Source organism: Mustela putorius, unplaced genomic scaffold (assembly GCF_011764305.1).
Source record: "Mustela putorius furo isolate JIRA1106 unplaced genomic scaffold, ASM1176430v1.1 tig00003854_pilon_pilon_pilon, whole genome shotgun sequence".
NCBI classification, from domain to species: Eukaryota; Metazoa; Chordata; class Mammalia; order Carnivora; family Mustelidae; genus Mustela; species Mustela putorius.
The window spans coordinates 3,472,567-3,494,316 of record NW_025422006.1 but is presented as its reverse complement, the minus strand read 5'-3'; the positions used below and the strand labels follow the sequence as shown (position 1 = coordinate 3,494,316).

The 21,750-nt window shown below is 47.4% G+C and overlaps 1 protein-coding gene across 4 annotated transcripts in view; it reads right to left on the bottom strand.

Annotated features, from left to right (window-relative positions):
• The window catches only part of GLIS3 (GLIS family zinc finger 3), a 436,920-nt gene that overhangs the window by 47,508 nt on the left and 367,662 nt on the right, over positions 1-21,750 (bottom strand). For all 4 annotated transcript variants that reach the window (XM_004766193.3, XM_045065029.1, XM_013063320.2 and 1 more), the window contains one exon: positions 19,103-19,250. In XM_004766193.3, the coding sequence (XP_004766250.1) occupies positions 19,103-19,250 (148 nt within the window). The remainder of the gene's footprint in view (positions 1-19,102; positions 19,251-21,750) is intronic.

The window sequence follows — 21,750 nt, the reverse complement described above, 5'->3', positions numbered from 1 at the left end:
TGCCGACACTCGTGGTCTGACTCGTCCCCTGCCTGCACGCCATACAATTATCAATCGTGTCATGTCTGCATCAGGGCGAGGGGCTCCGAGTTAGCACTGCTCAGTTGCAGAGACACTGCTGGCCCCGAAGGGCGTCACAGGCCATCTGCCTCTTCTCCTGGCTGCAGCGAGCCTCCGCGGGTCACGCTGCCTCTCTCTCTGTCGTGGCTAAATCAGGGTAATGAGAATATCGTCTCCTGGTCCTCGTACCGGTGTAGGAGCTGACAACCTCTGAACCTCAGGGTCCAACTGAGCCCGGCTGTTTCCCTGATAGCGTGACCGATAGACACACTCTGTCTCCATCAACGATGACTCCACGCCTGGCACCACAGAACACGAAAAGGGGCCCCAAACACAGCTCCGGACTCCTGACCGCCCCCCCCACACACACACACTGTTGTCTATTACAACAGAGTGAGTTAGAGCCACACTCGTAGGGGCAGCCTAGCCTTGAAGAACTGTACGTGACCTCAAACTTAAATATGTGCCCATTTAGATCAGCTAATTGGTACAATGTCACAAAAGAGACGGGGCTTGTCACTTTCCGAGTCTATCACTATCAGAGAGGCTCTCGGCGTCTGGGACCTACTCAGCACACGTCTCATTATGCGGCAATCACAGCAGCAGCGTTACGCCAACTCTCTTCAACTTCCCTCCCCGTACGAAGCGGTGCCAAGCTTTATACCCATCTCTGCTCTTTTTGAACTTACTCTACTGATGTCAAAGAATAAATGGATCTAAAAAAAAAAAAAAAAGGCATCAGGTTCAGGATTAAGAAGAAGCAGCCACATAATCAAAGAGATTGGAGGGTTTAAAAGTTCAGGGAGCGCTGCTTTTAGACCAGTCCCAGTCTCTCCAACCTCTCCCGGAGAGCACGGATACCCCACATGACCCAGCCCCCCAAAGCTTCATCCGACGGAACAAGAGTTCAAGTACTTAAAGGAACATGTGAGGAAGCAGAATTACCATCTTCCCGCTCAAAAGCTACTGACAAGGATGTGCTCGGATGTGAAGGGTTTATGTCGGGTAAGTTGGCGCAGTGTCAGGTTAACTCTTGTCCTCGGAAGCCCGTGTCCTCCATGGCCCTCTGAGACCTGCAGAGACGGTGAGACTAGAAAGTGCTTACTCGCTCAGAAAGGCACCTCGGGCTATCAGGGCGAGGGGGGTCAGGCTCCAGAAAAGTTGCACGTTTGCACACTGACTAGCGTCACCTTATGAATCACTACCCGCATGTGCGCTCAGCTCACTCGGGCAACCACAATCCTGCTTGTATCCCAGATAATAATTTTACCGCGGGGAGAGGGCTGTTTGGATTGACTGCGGTAGTAGTTTCAATGCTGGTGTTTGTCCCCGTGGAGCTGGCTGCTGTAGACATGATTCCAGAAACTAATGGAATAATGAGAGGTCACAGAGACACTGTGGAAAAGTGGCTCTTTTTCTTTCTGCCTTGGTGCAGAAACGCGAGCTCTCCTTTTTATCCTGTTGTAGTTGCCAAATGCGCCCCTCACTTGCTTTCCCCTGGAGGTACTTTTGCACGTGTGTGTGTGTGTGTGTGTGTGTGTTCCTCACGAGGGAACCACTGCCTCTGTTGTGTCCCCTGGAGGTATTTTTGCACGTGTGTGTGTGTGTGTGTGTGTTCCTCACGAGGGAACCACTGCCTCTGTTGCGTCCATCCCCCTGGGCAACAGGGACTCTCTGGTGTGTGTGCTCTGAGATCTACTCTGTGGTTCAGTAGAAAATGGGGTGTTTCCCAGAGGTCTCCATGAGCTGCACCAGCTACATTTTTGCATTAGCTGCAGGAAAATCCTGGGAAGGGAAATCTGGCATTGTTTGCAGCCTGTCTGCCATCCCTCCAGCCCTCCATCTGTCCATCCGACTTCTAACCATTACTTTTTTAACCCAGCGTTTATGAAGTGCCTACTACCTGCTAGCTGCTCTAGTCCCCGCCCTGGGGGAGGCGGCAGTCTAGCGGAAGACCCAGAACTCTAGACACTCATTCTATCAAATTCCGAATCTGCCGCGAGACACCATCCAGTGGTGTCCTGAATGCTTTAACACCCCGTCTCATCTGTGGCCCCACACTGTGCCCTTAGCTCCGGTCAAGTCGGACAGCTGGGCACGCGGCCACCACAGCACAGCAGCGGACCCCGTGCTTCCGACGGCAATGTCCTCTACACCTCCCTCTGCTCACTTGGATCCTTCTGCTCTGTGCGGTCACCTATGTTCTCTGACTCCTCTCTCGGCAGCCAACTATTCCACAAGTGTCTATGGAGCACGTACTGTGTGGCAGATGCTGAGCGAGGTCCTGGGACAGACGAGGGAACAAGACGCCCCTGGTGCTTACTCTCTCCAACAGCATCATTCGTGTTTGGTGGAGTAAAGAAAAGCCAATAGAGACCGTCTGGGGCCCAATGAGTAGGAAAGGAACAGAAAGGAACATTTATCTACCAAGTCCTCTTCCATATTGGTCAAAGGGGCCCCATCTAGGGTCTTACTTCTCCCACACAAGTAGGGAAGTGTAGCCGAGTGGCTCAGGTTCCCACAGACGCCGAGTACCCGGGCATCAAGGAAGCGCCAGGGCCGAAAGGCAGAGATCCGTGGTACAGGGGAGGGGAAGGGCTTCTGAGTTATATTTGCTGCCATATATGATGGTTACCAGAGCAACGGCTGCTGGGAGGACTGGGTGGCAGAGAGGGTATAAGGTGGGCCACGAGAGGCATATGATACAGGGAAGAAGTCTCCAGAACCTGCCCTCCAGCTGCACTGAGGTCAAGTGCTGCCTGCCCTACAGTCAAACCCACAACAGCAGCCCTTTCTTCCACTGCTGAAGCTGGTGGATGGCATTGAAACCGCCAGTGACCCTGTGACTGGGGACCCCAAGAGGATAAGGAAGGATGGGTGTTCGCGTTCAATTCAAAGTCTGAATTTGTAAAATATACAGAATAGTTTCTTATGTTGGCTGAAAGAAATCACCTGTGTGCAAAATGGAACCCAGGACTTGCCTCTGTTTCCCCAGAGATGGGATGAGAAGCAGAGGATGAAACCTCTCCTGATGAGGTCACCTAGTAGAAACTCATGGTTCAGTGTCTACACAGAGGACTTTGCATGCAGTCCTGGACAAGACACCTGCTTGTGGGTGTTGCCTACAGCCCCTACAACCACCAGAGACTTAGAGGAAATAAAAACAGAGCCTGGTGTCCCAACATTCATCCAACCCCTTGTCACAGACCCTTGTGCTATAATGGACAAAACTCTGGCATGAGAGAGCTGAGGTTTGGAAGGGTTGACCTTGGCCTCAACCTGAGACCCACATTTCTCAAGGACCATCCCTGTGGCACAGGAAAGGCCTCTCCTACCTACACCGACTTCTAGGAATTTCCAGCTGTATCAATCATACATCCAGGATTCCATCTTCGTGTAGTCTAAGAATATCCATTCATTCATTCATCCATCCATTCATTCAAACATAATTTTCCAGCCCCTACGCCACACGAGGCAGGTTCTGATCTCAATGTTTGAAGTTAAGTCTCTGCTGACTTCACCAGAATGCCCAATGCAACACATGCTTCCAGACAAACACTTGAGCTTTGCCAAGTGATTTTTTTAACCTCCAGCAGAAAATCTCCACATCAGAATGCAACGGTGAGGTCACTTACAAAAAGGAAACATTTCCTTCCACACACACTCAACCAAAGTGGCGTGCAACAAGACCTGTCAATCAAAGCATAGGGAAAGAAACTGATCCCTCTAGAATCAGAGCAATATTAACAAAATCGTTGTGATCAAATCAACCGGTGCACACAGGCTGCCCACAGGGGTGGCCTTCATTGTCTGGTGTCACCCCAAGGGTTTGTGCCATTTTCAAGGCTATAAGAGAGCATTTAGGTGAACCTCCAGACAGTGCTGATGACTGGCAGCTGGAACAACTGATTAGGCTTGGCTGAGGAACATACTGGAAATTCTTATTGCTTTTGTGATTAAGAGATGGTGGGCTCCCCAGGGAAATAAAAGCCTGGTCTTGAGATGGATTCGTGAGCCCTGCCTTCAGCGGAGGACAGGGAGCTGGCCTCCCTGACACTTTGGGTTTCCTCTCTGGAGCACAGCACACCTCAGTCCCCTACCCGTCTCCTGCAGGGGTAGGGGTGAGTAACTCAGCGGGGCTTTATAGTTTCAACAGAGCAGTACTTGCTGGTCTGTGTGGTCCCCGGAGCCATCTCCCCAGCTCCCAGGACCAGGGCATTCAAGGCTTGAACCTTTAACTCGCTCAGGTTAATCTGGGTTAATAAACAGCTCTCTCTCTATCCAAATGAAAACAATCAATGTACCTTTCTAGGGGTATAGACGAGATACCCGGGGACGCTTCAGTTGTCAGGTACTCACTGTATGAATGGAGGCAGGCGAAGTGTGTTCCCGAGAAGAGCCCACCTGTTTCAGGCCCTCTCCCAAGGCCAGAGAAGACTACCCTGGTCACTGCTTGGCGACTACTGTCTCATCATTCTAGAGGACAGGGTGGAGGACCTCCCTCGTCAGGGGAGGGATATGGAAAAAGCCAACTAGAGGGCATACGCCGGTTGAAAGCAGGATGGGCAGTTAAAAGTCCTGCTTTCCAAGTTTCCCCTTGCAAACCGATCACCAGGAATAGATACTGATTCTGAGTCACCTGGTCTTAGAGGCAGGGAGTGCTGAGCTTCTGAGCTCGTATCCAACTTCCCCAAGTCCCCTCGGCCGCTGAGGCTGCCGATCTGAGGATCGCACCTGGAGCCGCAGGTGCTGGGCCGTTTCGCAGGTGCATTTCATCTTCTTCCTGCCCTCTACTTCAGAGCCAAGTGGACATTTTATGGAGTAATTTACAGATCTTTCCTCAGTTTACTGATGAGCAACCTGAAGCCTTGTTGGGTTCCTGACGAGGGTACCTGGCCTGGGTCCTGTGGCTGGTAAGCAGTTGGGCTGGGACCCAAACCCAGGAAGACAAATAGCAGATCCCATGCCCCTAACCAGCCCACTAAATTGCCTCTCGGACACAGGGCAGGTTCAAGAGGAGGCCCGAGAGAGGACACCACATACTCTATTTGCGAAGACTGGGGTCCCGAAGCATTCTTCCCTCACATACACGATGCACACGGCGAGCTTCAGCTACCCAAAGTCTGGTTAGAATGCCAACAACATACTCCCCTTTCCATTCCTGTTCATCCTAGAAGCCCTGAGGTGACCTCAGCGTGGCTGAGAGAAATTTTCCAGCTCTGAAAATGAACTCAGGCAACAAGTTAACGAAATTATTTGGTTTGGAAAACAAACAGCTGGGAGGCAATGTGCTTTTTCCCAAATAAAGATTTCAGATGCCTGTCGGAGGCATATCGATCTACTGGTGGGAAGGAAGGAGAGCAGGGAGGGGGTATCCGTGAGCGACAGACATGTACACCTGTTACCCAAGTGATCACGGCGTGCTGGGCTGAAAGGCCACCGCCTCCGTCAGTCCTGCACAAAGCCGAGATTCGCTGTGCAGATCGCGTGTGTCCTAGTGTGGATGGCACACGCACATTTGGCATCATTCACAATCGCTTAAAGAGCAGTGGCCATTGTAGTGGGCCTGCTCTCTTAGAAGGGGAACGAGTCTTCCCCGCGGACTGTGAACTCTCTTACAGTGAGTGCTGGGGTAACCCTGAGAAATGGTGGGGAGTGCTTGGCAGCTGGTGCAGGGGCAGGTGTGGGTTCAGCTCTCATCCTTCCCGCAGTTTCCTGGTCTGGGCACAGAGGGCGGCTAAGCATCGAAGCCAGGCTCCACTGGCTTCCACAGAGATATTAAAAAGAATTAGATTTCCGTGTGAATGGAAACGGTGAGGTTGACCTTGTGTCTGCCTCCCCTCTCCGAGCCCCTGAGCGCCCCCCGGGAGGAATCTGAACCTGGGGAAGGAGTTAAGAAACAGCTGAACTGTTGGGCGCCTGGGTGGCTCAGTTGGTTAAGCAACTGCCTTCAGCTCAGGTCATGGTCCCAGAGCCCTGGGATCGAGTCCCACATCAGGCTCCCAGCTCCATGGCGAGTCTGCTTCTCCCTCTGACCTCCCCATTCATGCTCTCTCTCACTCTGTCTCTCTCTCTCAAAATAAACAAATAAAAAAAAAAAACAGCTGAACTGCAAGGGGAACGTGAACTCCTCCGGCCTCCCTGGAAGTTGGGCGCCCGAGAGAGACCGTCGTCAGGCCGGTTGTTCGGAGAGCGAAGCGCGTACGGTGGGAGGGAGACGAGCTCCGCGTGAGTCCGAGTTTTACCAATTCCCAGCAGCGTGTCTTGGGTAAGTCACTTCACCTAAGCTCAGTTTCTTCATCTTAAATAAGGAGACTACCTCGCAGTACGATGAGAAGGTCGTATAATATAGGAAAACACGCAGCACAGCGCCTGGACCACAATTTAGTGCTTGATAAACCACAGTCACTGTTCTTTACCTATTTATAATTATTCTCACCAACAGGATATAAAACCCAGGCTTAGTTTGCTCCAAAACAGTCAGCCCCCACCGGAGCGAGTCTGGCCTCCTACCTAGCAATGCACAGACACGTAACCTGGGGTCTCTGAGAGTAAGCACTGTTTGCTCAATCTTTCTATCGCAACTTGCTGTAGAGTGTGGAGGGTCCTTGAGAGAATCCTCACAGGGTTAAAATGTCCTTTGTTTTACACGGGTAATATGCACCTCCGAGTTACATCCCACACCGCCTTCGCTTTCAGTTTAAAAAACACCACTGTCCTTTTCATGCGTGCCTGTGCCTCGTTAAGGAGTGAAAACGGGCTGTTACTAGAATGTCAACACAACTGTCCCTCTTGAAGCTCAGTTTATCTTCAAGTATTTTTTACATGTTCAGCCCTTCGTTTTATTTGTTTCTCCATGAGCCCGAAGATGTGCAGTGGTTAGTTTTCAGAATTCAAAAAAAAAAAAACCCCAAAACAGAAAACAAACCCCCTTCCCTGCTGTCATCGTGAAGGACTCTGCCAGCGCTGGGGGGCGACGGGAGGTTTGCTCCCCACCAGGGAAAATCTGGGCCACGGAACTTTCTGAGGTTCTTTGCGTTTCACACGCGGAGAACAATTAAATCGCACTGTGCTGTTCAAGGGAACATTCTCTCACGGCCCGAATGCACGAACCAGGGAGAAGTTTCCAGCACGGGCAAGGCCCATCCACTGGAGAAGGACAGAGATGCGGCAGATACTCCTCTGCGGGGGAGGAGAAGGGCTCGGGTCCCTTTCTCTCCCCTTCCAGGCTCCTGTGGGCACCCCCCCTTCCCTGCCCCCCACTGGCTGGCGAGAGGCGGCATCCCACATTCCAGCCAGCATTAGGGAACGGGAGGCTTCTGAAGGGTTCCCAGAGTCATCTCTCTAATCTTTCTCTCCTCCTGGAGGCATGAATAATTTTAATATTGCCAATCCCTAAAATTCTCTTCTTCCCGTCTGTCTTTTTTTCCCTCCTCCCTCTTTGCGGTGTGGATTACCCAGCAGTACTGATAAGAGGATAATGAAACAATCCCTTCTCAACCGGCTCGGGCGGCTGTCAGAATAAAATGACACCATCCGCACATCCTTGACATGCTACCCCAAGCTAATTGATGGCAAACAATGGTAACTGTCACCTGTGCACTAAGACAAAGAAAACACACTTGTGTCACCTGATGGGAGAGCTACCTGGCAACCGATGAACAAATGTATTAGAAAGACGTTCTATTACGGTAAGAGAGGGTACATCTCCGAAGAACATGCCTATTAACTTTGAGCTTAAGAGCATCGCTGTTCACTGGGGAACAGAAATAAATAAGGTAAAATGAGAATTTATTGATGTCTGGACAGTTACATGAATATTCAGGTTCTCTTACAAATAGATATTCCCACATGAGCGCCAGACTTCCGTGGAGGCTGCCCAATTATACTTCCACATCGTGCAGCTGGATTTACAGCCAGGGAAGGAGTTATTAGTATTTGGAAGAGGACCCATGCTTACATGCCTTTCTGGGATGCTCTGTGATACAGCTAGCAGATGCCGGCTGAGGTCATCCACGTAGATGCCCAAGGTTACCGTCAGACATTCTGAAATACCAGGTGCAATTAACTGCGTGGAGCGGAAGCTCCTGGAACAGCTGCGTTTCAGAACAAAGACGTCGTGCTACGCGTGGAAGGGCGTCATCTGGCAGCTCGCCCAACTTCTCTGGGACCAGCATTTCATGCAGCCCCTCTCGGGTCTTCCCAGACAATGCCTGACTTCTCTAACCTCAAATCTCATACCTGATCTTTCTTCCCTTCACCTCCCGACCCACCTGCTCGCAGAGGGTTCGTTACAAAGCCAGTCAGGAGGGTGAGAGGAGCAAAGAGGTCCCTGCCAGGAACCCGGTACTGCCACCGTGTGTCATGTCATCCCCCGCGTTGAGCAGGGCAGGAGGGCGGAGAGAGAGACGAGAAAGATGGCGCAGCTGGGGACAACCTTTCCGGGAAGCTCTGGCAGGAATGCTCCTCATCTCCACTTCTGGAAGGAAGTCTGATTTGGCCGCAAAAACCAGTTTTAGTAAAAAATACTGTTTCCTCCAGGTCCCCGTTTTCCAGTCCTTAGATACCTCCTCCCTGTACCTCCGTGACCGCAAAAGAGGTGCCCTCCCTTTCAGATGCTACGAGACAACCCCACCTACTCGACTTCCATGTGATTATTTCTTCTTCCTCTTCCCCTTTCTCCTCCTTCTCTTCCTCTCCCCCACCGCTTCCTTCTCTTTTTCTTCTTTTCAAGTAGGCCCCGTGGGCACCCGGGTGGCTCGCTTGGTTAAGTGACTGCCGGCTTAGGTCATGATCCTGGAGGCCCAGTCGAGTCCCGCACTGGGCTCCTCGCTGCGCATGGAGCCTGCTTCTTCCTCTGATCCTTCCCCTCCTCATGCTCTCTCTCTCTCTCTCTCCTTCAAATAAATAAAATCTTAAAAAAAAAAAAAAAAAAAAAAAAAAAAAAAGCAGGCCCCTTGCCCAGCCTGGGGCTTGAACTCACCACTGAGGGACGGAGAGCTGCACGCTCTACCCACTGAGCCAACCAGGCGCCTTTCCATGCGATTTCTGAAATCATTTCACAGAGGAGACTTCTTGGAAACAGACATGGAACACATACAGCCAATCCGATGTGTAATGCAATATTCTTCTGGCCAACCCAACAGTTGATTTACCAACTCTGAGCTCTCCCGAGAGACCTCTCTCCCTTTCCCCACTCAGTGCAACAGCCCCTTTGGGGAATTGTGGTATTAGCGGGGAACCACAGTGCATACTGACCCCTGGCTCTGGGCAAAGCTGCCCAGATGATGAAAGTGGACTTAATGGGACCCCAGAGGAGCCCCTGTCCTCTTTTTTCTGTACTTTGCCCACGTAGTGGAGGATTTTCTTACTTTGCCTTCAGGTGCCTAGGGTTGCCTCTTAGTTTACTCTTAGGAGAGACAGAGAGAAGTCATTCACATGTAATCACGAATTATGCTCATTTACAACCTTTCTGAAGGAGTTTAAAACCTTTCCTCTGCCTGTGGGATGGAAGGTTCAGTCTTCAGTTGCGTGAATTTCAAGCACCCTTATTGTTGGGTAGAAAATACACTTTAGCATCCTCCCTATGCTCAATCTTTGACAATTTTGTTTTTCTCCTGGGCTTTAGGGGGTATGTCTACAAATGGCCTGAATCTCCAAAAACATAATCCTCGATAGTCAAGGGTTTAAGCCTCTTCTTTTTTTTTTTTTTTTTTTTTTTTTAGGAAAAATAGACCTTAACAGAATTAAACCATGCCTACTCTGTGCTATCCCTGCCAGCCCTGGGCTCACCATAACCAGAACGGAGTCTGCCTGACTTCTGGCAGCTTCTTCCCGAGAGGCCGCCACATCAGTGAGGGCTCGTCTCCCACCGCGGCACTAGGCCGCCTCTGCAGATATCTGCTGACAGTGCGAAGACTTTCACAGTAGTAATTCCATCTGGGAGTCACTACATTTGGGCTTCCATAAACTATGGGAGGGAAGACGGGGTGCTGTGCTACAGGCAGTTTAATAAGTGGTTTGGATCCCTTCAATGGAAACAGCTCTGCTGGGACCTGTTTTAAATACTGGGCCTTAAAAAAAAATCCTTGCAAACCCATGGCTAAAAGACTACTAAAGTATTTGTTAAATCTAAAACGCAATGGGGAGGAACGCCTGGGTGGCTCAGTTGGATAGGCGACTGTCTTCAGCTCAGGTCATGATCCTGGATTCCCAGGATCGAGTCCCACGTCGGGCTCCCTGCTCGGCAGGGAGTCTGCTTCTCCCACTGACCTTTCTCCACTCATGCTCTCTCTCTCTCTCTCAAATAAATAAATAAGATCTTAAAAAAAAAAAATGCTATGGGGATCAAAGAGCCTGTATGTACTGGCAGACTTTTATCTTATTTTTTAAAGATTTATTACTGGGGGGAGGGTCTCAAATAGAGTCCCTGCCTGGCACTGAGTTTGACCTGGAGCTTGATCCCACAACCCTGAGATTATGACCGGAGCCGAAACCAGGAATCGGATGTTCAGCTGACTGAGCCACCCAGGCGTATGTTTGAATTATAGAAACTAAATGTGAGGTAAGCAAATGGTCAAGGATACTTTTCTAGATGCCCAGGGGGTTATTTTGAGATCAAGTGCATGGTCTGGACAGTCTATTTATGAAGTGACGTCAGAAGGGACCAAGGCTTTGCCTCGGCGGGGCTGACCAGGGATGGTGTCAAACTGTGTAGGGTGAGGCCATTGGTCCTACTTCTTCCTTTTTCCGCCCAAGTCCCTGCTGATCAGACCCTCTTTCCACCCAAGCCCCCTGACACTCTGTAAGAGCAGCCCACGTGAATCCAAAAGGCCGGGTTCACGGATCTGAAAATGGGTCTGAGAAGAGCGGAGCTCTGAGTTCACTTCTTGACTTGAATTCTTCTCTCAAGGAACACGCGCTCTCAGGACAGTGACTTCTGAACCCCAAGTGGCAGCTCCCAGCACTAAAAGGAAGGCAGAGAAGGGGTTCCAGTCTCCGTCACAGACACGGACTGGGTCTGGGGGCGATTCTCTAAGTGTTTAAGCAAAGAGGAAGGAAAAGAGAAGGGAGCCCCCGCTGCAGGGAGTGCACCCAGCTCTCCCGCGCGGAATCCCTTCATTCCCGAGCCGGTCCTCGGAGCTGCTCTTCTTACCATCGGTTCATGGAAGAGAACTAAGCTCCACAGAGCCGAGAACCAGGACTGGAGCTCAGACCGAGCACCACATCCTTCCTGCCATTGCACACCACCTCTAAAAGAAACACAAATAAATGGAAAAAAAACCCCTATCTTTGAATTAAAAAAAAAAAACAATTCTTCTCAAGACACAGTTTGACATTGTGATTCTAGGGGCATTGCTGCCCAGGTGATGGGCTTCTAATTTCAACTGGTTTTTCTTTAGAGACCTCCAGGGCGTTTCCTTGACCTAGAAATGCTACATGAACGACTAATGGTGCTGATCAAACCGCCCGCTTGTTCAGGCTTCCGGCGGTCCCCATTTCTCGCAGCGGCATGACGGCGATTTCAGGCACCTGTTCTTTCTCCTTCACCAACTGTAGCAGACATTGTCCTGGCATTTGGGTAAAAGCCACAATAACAAACAGAGGCTTAACACTTGCTGTGTGCTGAGGACGACTGCAAACACTCTGTACGGCACTGAACCCAGCGACTGACCTCAGGGAGAGAGAAATGGATTTGAGCTGGAGAAGAAGGAACATTCCCACCTATTAATGTCCCATCTGAGCACACAGCGGCCACCCAGGCGGTCAGAGGTATTGTATAAAACAGGGCCGACAATAGCACCTAAGAGAATACCAAACACAGGTTGGTGCAGCTCCCACCCCAAACGGCCTCAGAACTGCACAAGTAGGGACCTACATCATTACGACCCATACAATGTGTTCGGGGGTGGCTGATGCATTACAGCTTTGATTTCTCAGAAAAGGTGACATGCATCCCGGTGGGCCAGTGGGAGAACCAATTTCCTCCACATGCCGAGGACAGTCATACCCCCTTTCCTCTGAAGAGTGAACACACAGCTGCCCGCTTTCTGCAGCCCCTGGGAGACGGGGGAAGAGGACTCTCACAGACTCCCCGGGGGAGGCTGCTGTGGAGACGGCGGGTCCACGGCTTCCTGGGGGTGTGGGTCGTGTTCGCAGCGCTGCTGCCGGAGCAGACGCCGGACACGAGCCGCTGAATTCACGGAGAGAGACCAGGGCTGGAGCCAAAGGGAGGGACCAGGCGCTGTCTGGAAACTGTCAGGAAACTGTCAGGAAAGCCAGTGCAGCCGCCACACTTCCTAGGAAAAGGGGGTTACGATGCTGAGGGGGAAGCTGTACCTTCTAAGGCATCGGTGCCAGCCAGTAAGGAGGCCTTGCTGCCATGACAGGGACAGGCCACCCTCCAACGCTCCAGACGATGCGCTAGACGCCAGCCCTCGGCCACTGGGAATGAATCAGGTCCACGATGCCCTCTTCAGCCAGTGCCTGCGACATGTTTTCCTTTCCCCGTTAAGAGTAAAATACGACAAATACTATCCAAGCTAATTCAGTCACGTCCTTCACTTCTGAGTTTTATGCTACTCACGTTTATTTTCAGGGTGAAGATAAGCATCAAAATATGAACTTCCACTGTGTGAGCGACAAGCACCGTGAAAATGCCCCCTTCCCTTTTTCCTTCATTCTTCATGGGAAAGACACCTCTACCTCTTCCTCCCTTTCCTTGGAAGGTCAGTTCAGTAGAAGCAGAAGGTCAGGACTCGGTAGCCAGAAGTCTGGCCCATAACCTCCTAATCGCAAAGTAATTAGCTCCTCATTCCAGAAATTCTATCCTGATTCTCTGTCTTGCCACCTGTTTCCCAAGACCTGCTTGTGGCCTACATCGAAGTGCACGTGGCCCTTTTTTCTCACACCTGTCCGAATGCCGGCAAAATAACACAAAAGGAGAACAGAAGAAGTAACAGTGCAAAGACAACCAAGACTTTGCTCGACGGGTATAGAGCTACAACCGACCTAGCTTCACTACTTTCTTTTCCTCCACGAGGTGTGGAACTATTTTTTGCTCATCCACAGAAAAATATTTTTACGGCAAAATCCTGTACATATTATAAAACTGAATAATGCAGCTTAATCTTGCGTGAAAAGCTAACATGAATACAAGGATGTAAGTGGATATGGGAAATTGAAGCACCAAATTAAGCAGCTTGCAAACATATAAAGTCATTAACATTAGCTGCAAACACACGAGTGTGGTCTGTGCTGACTGGGAATCACAATTTTAATTTTTTTCAGTTGGGTAGTTACAAAATCTCACTCTTAATCAAAATATGAGTAATGATTAATGAGTGGGGGAGTAATAATGAGTAATGGTCGGGGGAGATGAGCTTAATATCCATTGATACGTTTTCTGTAATGAGAAACAGAAATATATACTATGGGGCAATTTTCCCCCACTATTTGATTCAGTTTTATTATCTTTGTAAGTATTTAATTATAAGTACCAGAGTAACATAATTCTATTTCTCATTGTAAATATAGGGCATATTAGCTATAAATTATGTTGTCTTCTGTGGACAGATTTCCATCATGTGGTTTTCACATATAGATTTTGCTCCAATTTTCCAATTATTATATGTTTAAACTTCACCTTCATTGAGGTATAGCTGACTGTAACATATTTTCAAGTGTACATTGTGGCGATTTGATATACTATCTAGATGTGCAAGGTCCCTCTCCCCCATCTAGTTCATTATGGGCAGTTCTTATTGTAACTCCCACCTGTCACAACTGAGATCATGTTTTGCTGGAACATTCCCACGTTTTATGATCCAGAGCAGTAGTTTTCAAAGTGTATTTCCTGGACCAGCAGCACCCAGTGTTGCCTGAGAATTTGTTAAAGATCTCTGGCAGAAATTCAGATTCTTGGGACCAGCCCCGATGTACTGAATCAGAAATCCTGGGAGTGGGGCTCTGCAACCTGCATTTTCCCAGATTTTCCAGGTGATCCGATACACACGAATGGACTGGTGCAGAGCCGTGGAGGGCGAAATCTAGAGGTTAAGGCTTTTAGTGTTTGCAACTGAGAAGAGCAGGACTTGATGCTGCTCTTATTATTTTCTTTTTAAAAAATACTTTATTTATTTTTTAGAGCGAGAGCGAGCATGAGAAGGAGGAAAGCCAGAGGAAGAGGGAAGAGCAGACCTCTCGCTGAGAAGGGGCCAGACAACGTGGTGCTTGATCTCACGACCCTGAAATCATGACCTGAGTGGAACCCGAGAGTCAGACGCTTAACTGACCGAGCCACCCAAGCCCCCCAACTCCCCGAATTCCCAATCCAACTTGAGAGATGAACCACAGAGGTAAGGGATGTAAAGAGAAGTATGAGATTCTGACAAGCAGTTCAAAGCAATGTCAGAAAGAACATGGGAAATATATGGCCAAATGTTTCCCTTTAAATCACTTCTGCAAGCCCAGTGTCCACCTCCTTCTGGCCACCGCGAGTTCCAAGTCCTTCTGTCCCTTTTTTTTAACCTCTGATGAATTCATAACAAATCACTGCTTTTGAAGATCACGCAAGTAATATCTGTTGCATTTTTTTTTTATAATGTTCTATGCCTGCTTTTATAGAGTTCATGTTATTTGATCTTCACAATTCTGTAAAGTTTAACCTACTGGGAAGTTTCTGTGTCAACTTAGAACCTTCTAATAAAGTCCCTAAGTTAACAACCACTGTTTGCAAGTAGACTGTATGAGGCACTTTTATATAACATTATTTCTAACCCCTACAACTCGGCAAGCTGCCCCAAGATAGCAAATGTATTCAACTTAAGAATATAGAAAATGGGGGCGCCTGGGTGGCTCAGTGGGTTAAACCGCTGCCTTTGGCTCGGGTCATGATCTCAGGGTCCTGGGATTGAGTCCCGCATCGGACTCTCTGCTCAGCAGGGAGCCTGCTTCCCTCTCTCTCTCTCTGCCTGCCTCTCCATCTAGTTGTGATTTCTCTCTGTCAAATAAATACATAAAATCTTTAAAAAGAATAAAAAAATTAAAAAAAAGAATATAGAAAATGTATTAAAACATAGACCATAAATTGCACTAAAACGCAACATTAACTATTTCATAAAGTATGTTAAATCTTGCATAGATTTAATATGGTGCTATTTATTATAAAATGTGATGATATTGTGAGAGAGAAGGCTTCATTCCCCAGTAATGAGGGGACCCTAAAAAGAGTCTTTGTTGTTTTTCTACAATTCTCTATAATATGAGCGTTATACTTTCTCCCGAAAAATCTAACATTATATTCAAAATAAAAATAGTTCAATAGAACTTGCAAGTTCTAAAACATGATAATTATTTTATAACTGAAAACAAGTGGTACCAATAAAATCCCCCCATGCTTGCTCATTTCCTTGTTCCAGCTGCCCGAGCTGCTCACTCGACAGGTGGTTTCTGTGGGACTCGAACATCTCAACCACGCTGGCCTCTATGTTGTCTTCATGGCTAAGGCCACTTGCAGAGGTCATGTTTTACTGAGTCCATAGATAATTTTGTTTGCAGGAAGCCATGAGTTTTGGGACCACCCGTGGGACAGAACCTCTCCCATACGGCATTCTTCGTTACGACACTCTCCCGGTATTACAGACTCACTTGCTTATGCTTGTCTGCTCATTAGTTGACCGAGGAAGCTGACAAGACCTTCCTCACAGGCACTAAGCCTCCAAAGAGGCCACCTTAATCTACTGACTGTGAACTTCTTCTCCCTCAGACGATCAGAGAAATCACCCACATTTACAGGCTAATCTGTAAATACAGGGGCATTATCTAGATATCTAGGGTACAGAACTTCTCAACAAAAGGGCAGAAAACGTAAGTGAGCCATCCCTGAGAACTGTTCCTCCTTGTCCCAACCTTTCCATTAGGTCACCAAATGGCTCTCCGGTGAGCTCAGGATCGGGTCTGGGAGCCCTGGGGTTTTCAGAATAGTAGGCAAGTAAATGCCTCAGTGTAAAGTAGCCCTCAGCGCGGCCTCAACTGATATTTTACCTGCTTGACCCGGGAGCCCTGTTTTCTTTCACAGAAATGCAAGTCTTTTCCGGCGACCCTTCCTAATCAAATTCTGTCTCATCAACTGAAAACGGTCTCCGTAAGGGAAGTCAGCATGGTAGGAGACTTGTAAGATTTGTGTGTGTCAGAAGTGACACCTTCCCTGTTCTTCCTAGTGCTCTGCAAACTCCCCCTCTCTTGGAATCTCACAGACTGCTGTTTACCGACCCACTAAAAATGTCCATTTCAAAACTGTGACTTCTTCGAACTACGAGTCTTCAGTCGTGTGGTTTCTAAAACGTCTTAGTGTCCACCTTGAACCTGCTTCTGATCCTACAACCACACGGACTCAAAGGGTTTCCGACCAAATATTTTTACGATAAATCAATTCACTAGCACTTAGAAGTATAAGTGCTTGACAATCATTAAACAAATATTTTCTTGACTTTGTGTGGCAGAAGGTAAAAGGAATGGCTCCAAGCACTCCTACATCCAGCCAACTCTTAATCTTTGTCAAATTGCCTTAACACCTCAGAGTTCACATTTAACTAATTGATGAACAGCTTCATTTTCCTGTGGCATTTTTCACTGTTTGGCTTCTTTCCATAGGTCTTTGGTACAGGTCTGAAACCCACAGAAACATGCACTCCCGGCACGTGCATTTCTAGAACTTTAGAAGGAAGGTTTAACATGTTTTTGTTTTGTAGTTTTTCCTCCTGCTTGGTTCTTCTCTGGGTTTGCTGTGTATTCAGCAAAACAGAGGACTTAATCAAGTTTTCAAAAAGGCAAGAACAAAGAAAGTGAAATAGAGCCCGAGGGAGAAAGGAAAGAGGAGAGAAGTAGGCAAGATAAACTTTCAGCTACACACTGACTCGAGAAGTAAAATTCCAAGAACAGGGTTCAAGAGCATGGCCACCTGCCTGCTTCAAATGTTCCCAGAATAACAGAAAATTCCAGGCACTCTGAAGACGCTCTGTTGACACTGCGACGACGCAGGCTCCTCGCCCATTGTGGCAGCTTGCCTGCTGCGGCTGGAGGTGTGAAGCTAAGAGCCCATCGTCGTTTTGAAGACCCAATACAGAAAAAAAAGTGTCGTGAACAAAAAAAGGAAATCTGTCTGGATTGACAAAGCTGGTTCAACATTAAAAAAAAAAAAAAAAAAGGAACAACACTGCTAGCCGTACAAAGCACACACCAAGAGAAGTGAGACTCCTAAGTTCTGAAAGTCAGCTACACACACAGCGAAAGTACTAAGGTTTTCCACAGATAGAGACAGCCACACTTTCCAAACCCCAAGTGGGAGTGCAGCGAGACTAGCCCATTCTGAGAAACCACCAACATTAGACGTCAGGCTGTTCTTCAATCAAGTCTGGTTAGCTTGGACTCTTAACTGCCGGGTACCAGGTCCTTAGGAAGATCATGGATTTCTGGACTGAAGTAACCAGGGAAATGTTGTATAGACTGCTGTAAACCGATTGTTAATTAAATGTGCGAGAATAAGTGTTCACATATCAAATATTTGGCAAATCAAACAGACATATGTGCAAACAAAAACGAGTCACGCTTTCTCATGTATATATCTAATACAAAATATTTACGTGAGTTGATAACATTGTGCTTTGGTATATCTCATGTGTATGTACCTGCACCCCAAACCTCTGTAAGATGTGGTCTGCCCTTCTCCTAGGGTTTTGAAAGGCAGAGACTTGCTTTTCTCTAAGAAAATGTACCTGGAGCAACTCACCAATGGGACAACATTAAGGATGTCTTGACAGACCCTCTCAAAATATTTGCTTACGGGGAATGCCTGGGTGGCTCAGTGGATTAAGCTGCTGCCTTTGGCTCAGGTCATGATCTCAGGGTCCTGGAATCGAGCCCCACATTGGGCTCTCTGCTCAGCAGGGAGCCTGCTTCCCCCTTTCTCTCTGCCTGACTCTCTGCCTGCTTGTGATCTCTCTCTCTGTCAAATAAATAAATAAAATCTTTAGAAAAAAAAAATATTTGCCTACAGCCCTTTTCCCTGCTTTCAGATCAGCTGAGAACTGGAAAGTTAAAAAAGTTACAGAAGCATGACTTTTTGTATTCCGGCGTTATGCATCAATAACTTCTTAATTCTCTATGGCTTATTAGTGCCTTTAAAAAGAGGGAAAAAACCCAATTTGCTGCCAAAACCTGACTCTGGGAATCAGATGGGGGTGCCAGGGGGACCTGCGATCCACAGATAATAGAAAATCCCCATCGTCTGGAGTGTGGAGCTGGTGGGACTTTTGCTTTCATATTCATAGCATGACAGTAAGAGCTTTCCACATGTGAGGAAGACACCAATTATGTTTGCACAAGTACAGAATCATTATAGAGAGTGGAAAATGGACAAAAATCTGGCCTAACAGAGTAAACGAAAAAAAAAATAACTTCCTTATTGAGTATTAATCCTTTCCTAGTTTTCTTTGCATAGATGAAATTTTCCAAATCTAGAGTCCCCTGTTCTTCAAACGTGAGCAGAAGGACACTAGTCTGGGAGCGCCTCCCCTCCCCCCACCCGGTAGCTGACAAACCCTTCTTACATGGTGGCTGACTGATGGGAGACTTTTCTTAGAGACCTGGGGCTTCCTTTTGAAATGCAAACATGACAGTAACTGTTCCATTAAGAAATCCACATGCAGCCTGTTACTTGAGTAAGGGGGAAACATTTCCTTTGGGTCTCAATCAAGTTAATAAATTTAAGATACCTGGGCGAGCCGGGCACACTGGACTTTGGGCAGAAGCCCAGAACTACAAGAGCTAATGCATTATTTGACTGTGTCTCTTTAGGAGAAAAAACAGTCTTCTGCCAACTCAGCTCAGGAATCAGATGGGAAGTGGGGAGGGGGCAACTTGTAGCTCGTTGAGAAAGCAAACTACAGATGATCTTAGGAGAACCGTTCTCATGTGAGTGTTTCCTTGAGCCAGAGCGAAGGGCCTAGAAGGGGACAGCTGACGCGGCCTCTGTTGTGGTTACCTGGATAGAGGTCAGGCCCCGGCCCGGGGGAGCATCCCACGGCCCCGTCAGCAGCAGCAGCGTCGTGCGGGGAGGGGGCCGACTGCAGGGGCTGCACGGTGAGGCAGTCCGAGAGCAGGTCGGGGTGGAGTTCTGCGCTGGATCGCAACTAAGAGATGGAGAAAACAGAAGACATGTCAGAAAGGAAAGCTGTCCCTCAGAGTACCTCTGGGGAAAGGCATCATGTCCTAAGGTTCAATGCAATGCAATTCGCAAGTATTTATTAAGCAACAGTGGTGGGTCAGGCATTGGGCTTCACAGAGAGTCGATGATGGTTACTTCGCCAATCCTGATAACACCTGGCAGGGGATTCTGGAAAGTGCAGCTGGAGAAGGACTGGACTCCACTCTTTGAAGTTTCTACTTCTGGGAACCCAGTTTCCTATTATGCTTCCTTTTATTTGCTCTGTATCTAATCGGAACTTGTAGTGATAACAAAAACAAATTCAAAAATATTCGGTCCAGATTCGAAGGTGCTTTTTTTTTTTTTTTAAAGATTTTATTTATTTATTTGATAGACAGAAATCACAAGTAGGCAGAGAGGCAGCCATAGAGAGAGAGGGAAGCAGGATCCCTGTTGAGCAGAGAGCCTAATGGGGGACTCGATCCCAGGACCCTGAGATCATGACCTGAGCCGAAAGCAGAGGCTTAATCCACTGAGCCACGCAGATGCCCCTGAAGGTGCATTTAAAATACAGACATAGGACCAGGAAAATATCTTGGAGATAACTGAGAAATATCCATTGAGATCTGGTGCCTATCGATTGTACATGAGAGGAAAATACATAGGTTAAGTTTTTAAATACGACAGAGCATAATTAAAAGCAAAACTCAGGTTGTCATTAGCAGCAACAAAAACCCAACAGTAGTTACATGGAAAAAAAAAAAAAAAAGGCCGACCTAATTTAGATCTTCATTTTATCACAGTAACAAAGTAATTCTTTATATATTAAAGAGTTTCATGTAAGAAAAAAAAAATCAAGCCGTAAAAATGTAAGAATAAAGAATAGGCCAAATTTATCTGATTTCTTTATGAAAAAGAATTGTGAGTGTAATTTGAATGGGGAAAAATCATAATGAGAGGTTTAGGTATAGAATAATATCAACCTTCTGCTTCCATAAAAACATAATACCTTAAAAATATAGAACAATACCTGTTATGGATACTGCAAATAGTTAGCATCCTCAGTATTTCAAGAGAGCATAGGAGTTGATTTTGCTTTTATCCAGACAAATCTGAACCTTCAGCTGCACGGCTGGTGTACACGGACTCACCCAACGAGGACTCATGGAGCGTCAGGTGCTCCTCCAGGCTCTAGGACCACTGTGATACAGAACGTCTGCTCTAGAGGGGAGGGAGCCCGTGAGCACCTATAGTACCCCATGTCGGCAGCAGCTGACGCTGTGGGGAAGCACAGAGCAGGGCAGGGAGACAAGAGCAAGAGGAGGGAAAACGACCTTGGGCGGAGGAGCTGGGGAAGCCTCTTGGAGAGGGCCCTTGTAAAGAGCTTGGAAAGGAGGAAGGACAGAAGTCCTGCAGATTCGTGGGGCAAGAGCCCACCAGTCCCACAGTGCACCTGGATGGTCAGAGAAGAAATAAGACTAGATGGGCCAAGCCTGGGGCCTGGAGAAGGGAAACAAGATGGAAGCAGTGATGTGGAGGGGGTGGGGGTACTTTCCTTAGAACCAGGAAAGGGCGGGCCAGATCCCTGCAGGCTCTTAGAAGCCCGGAAATGACCCAGTGAGGGAGGCGGGTCTGCCTCACTGTGCAGCCCTTGATACGGAGAAAAAAGATTTTTAGAAGGAGAAATATAAATGAGCATAAAGGATGTTCAGCATGCTTGCAAGGAAATGCAATGTCAAAACTTTAAAAAACCTTACCAAACTAATAAAACTTTTAAAAAAGAAGGAGTGGTAGTGAAGGTACAGTGAGAGAGGCATTCATAAAAGGTGTTGGAAGGAGTATACCTTCTAGCACAAACTTTCTAGACGTTATCTGGAAATACTTTTTTAAGAAGCATAACTGAGATCATTTAATCTTAGAATCTGTCTTAAGGAAATAGCCAGAGAGGGGAAGGAAGATTTATATCCGATTTTTAAATAATACACAGCATTATTTGTAGCAATATTCATAATTAGGGAACATTACTTAAATGTCCCCAACTAAGGCTAATAAATGATCTTACACCAATTTGAAGGACTCTTGGTCAACCATTAAACTGAAGCCCATGGAGATAAAAGGAAAACACAAAATTATATATATATATATATATATATATATATATATATATATCTGGAAATATATATATATATATATATATATATATAATGATCATTACATAAAGCACATAGACAAAATATGGTAAGGAAGTACAAAATCCAATTTTATTTAATTATTTATTTTTAAAAAGATTATTTATTTATTTGACAGAGATCACAAGTAGGCAGAGAGAGAGAGAGAGAGAGAGGAGGAAGCAGGCTCCCCACCGAGCAGAGAGCCCGATGCGGGACTCAATCCCAGGACCCTGAGATCACGACCTGAGCCGAAGGCAGAGGCCCAACCCACTGAACCACCCAATCCAATTTTAAAACTCATTTATGTTCCCAGCA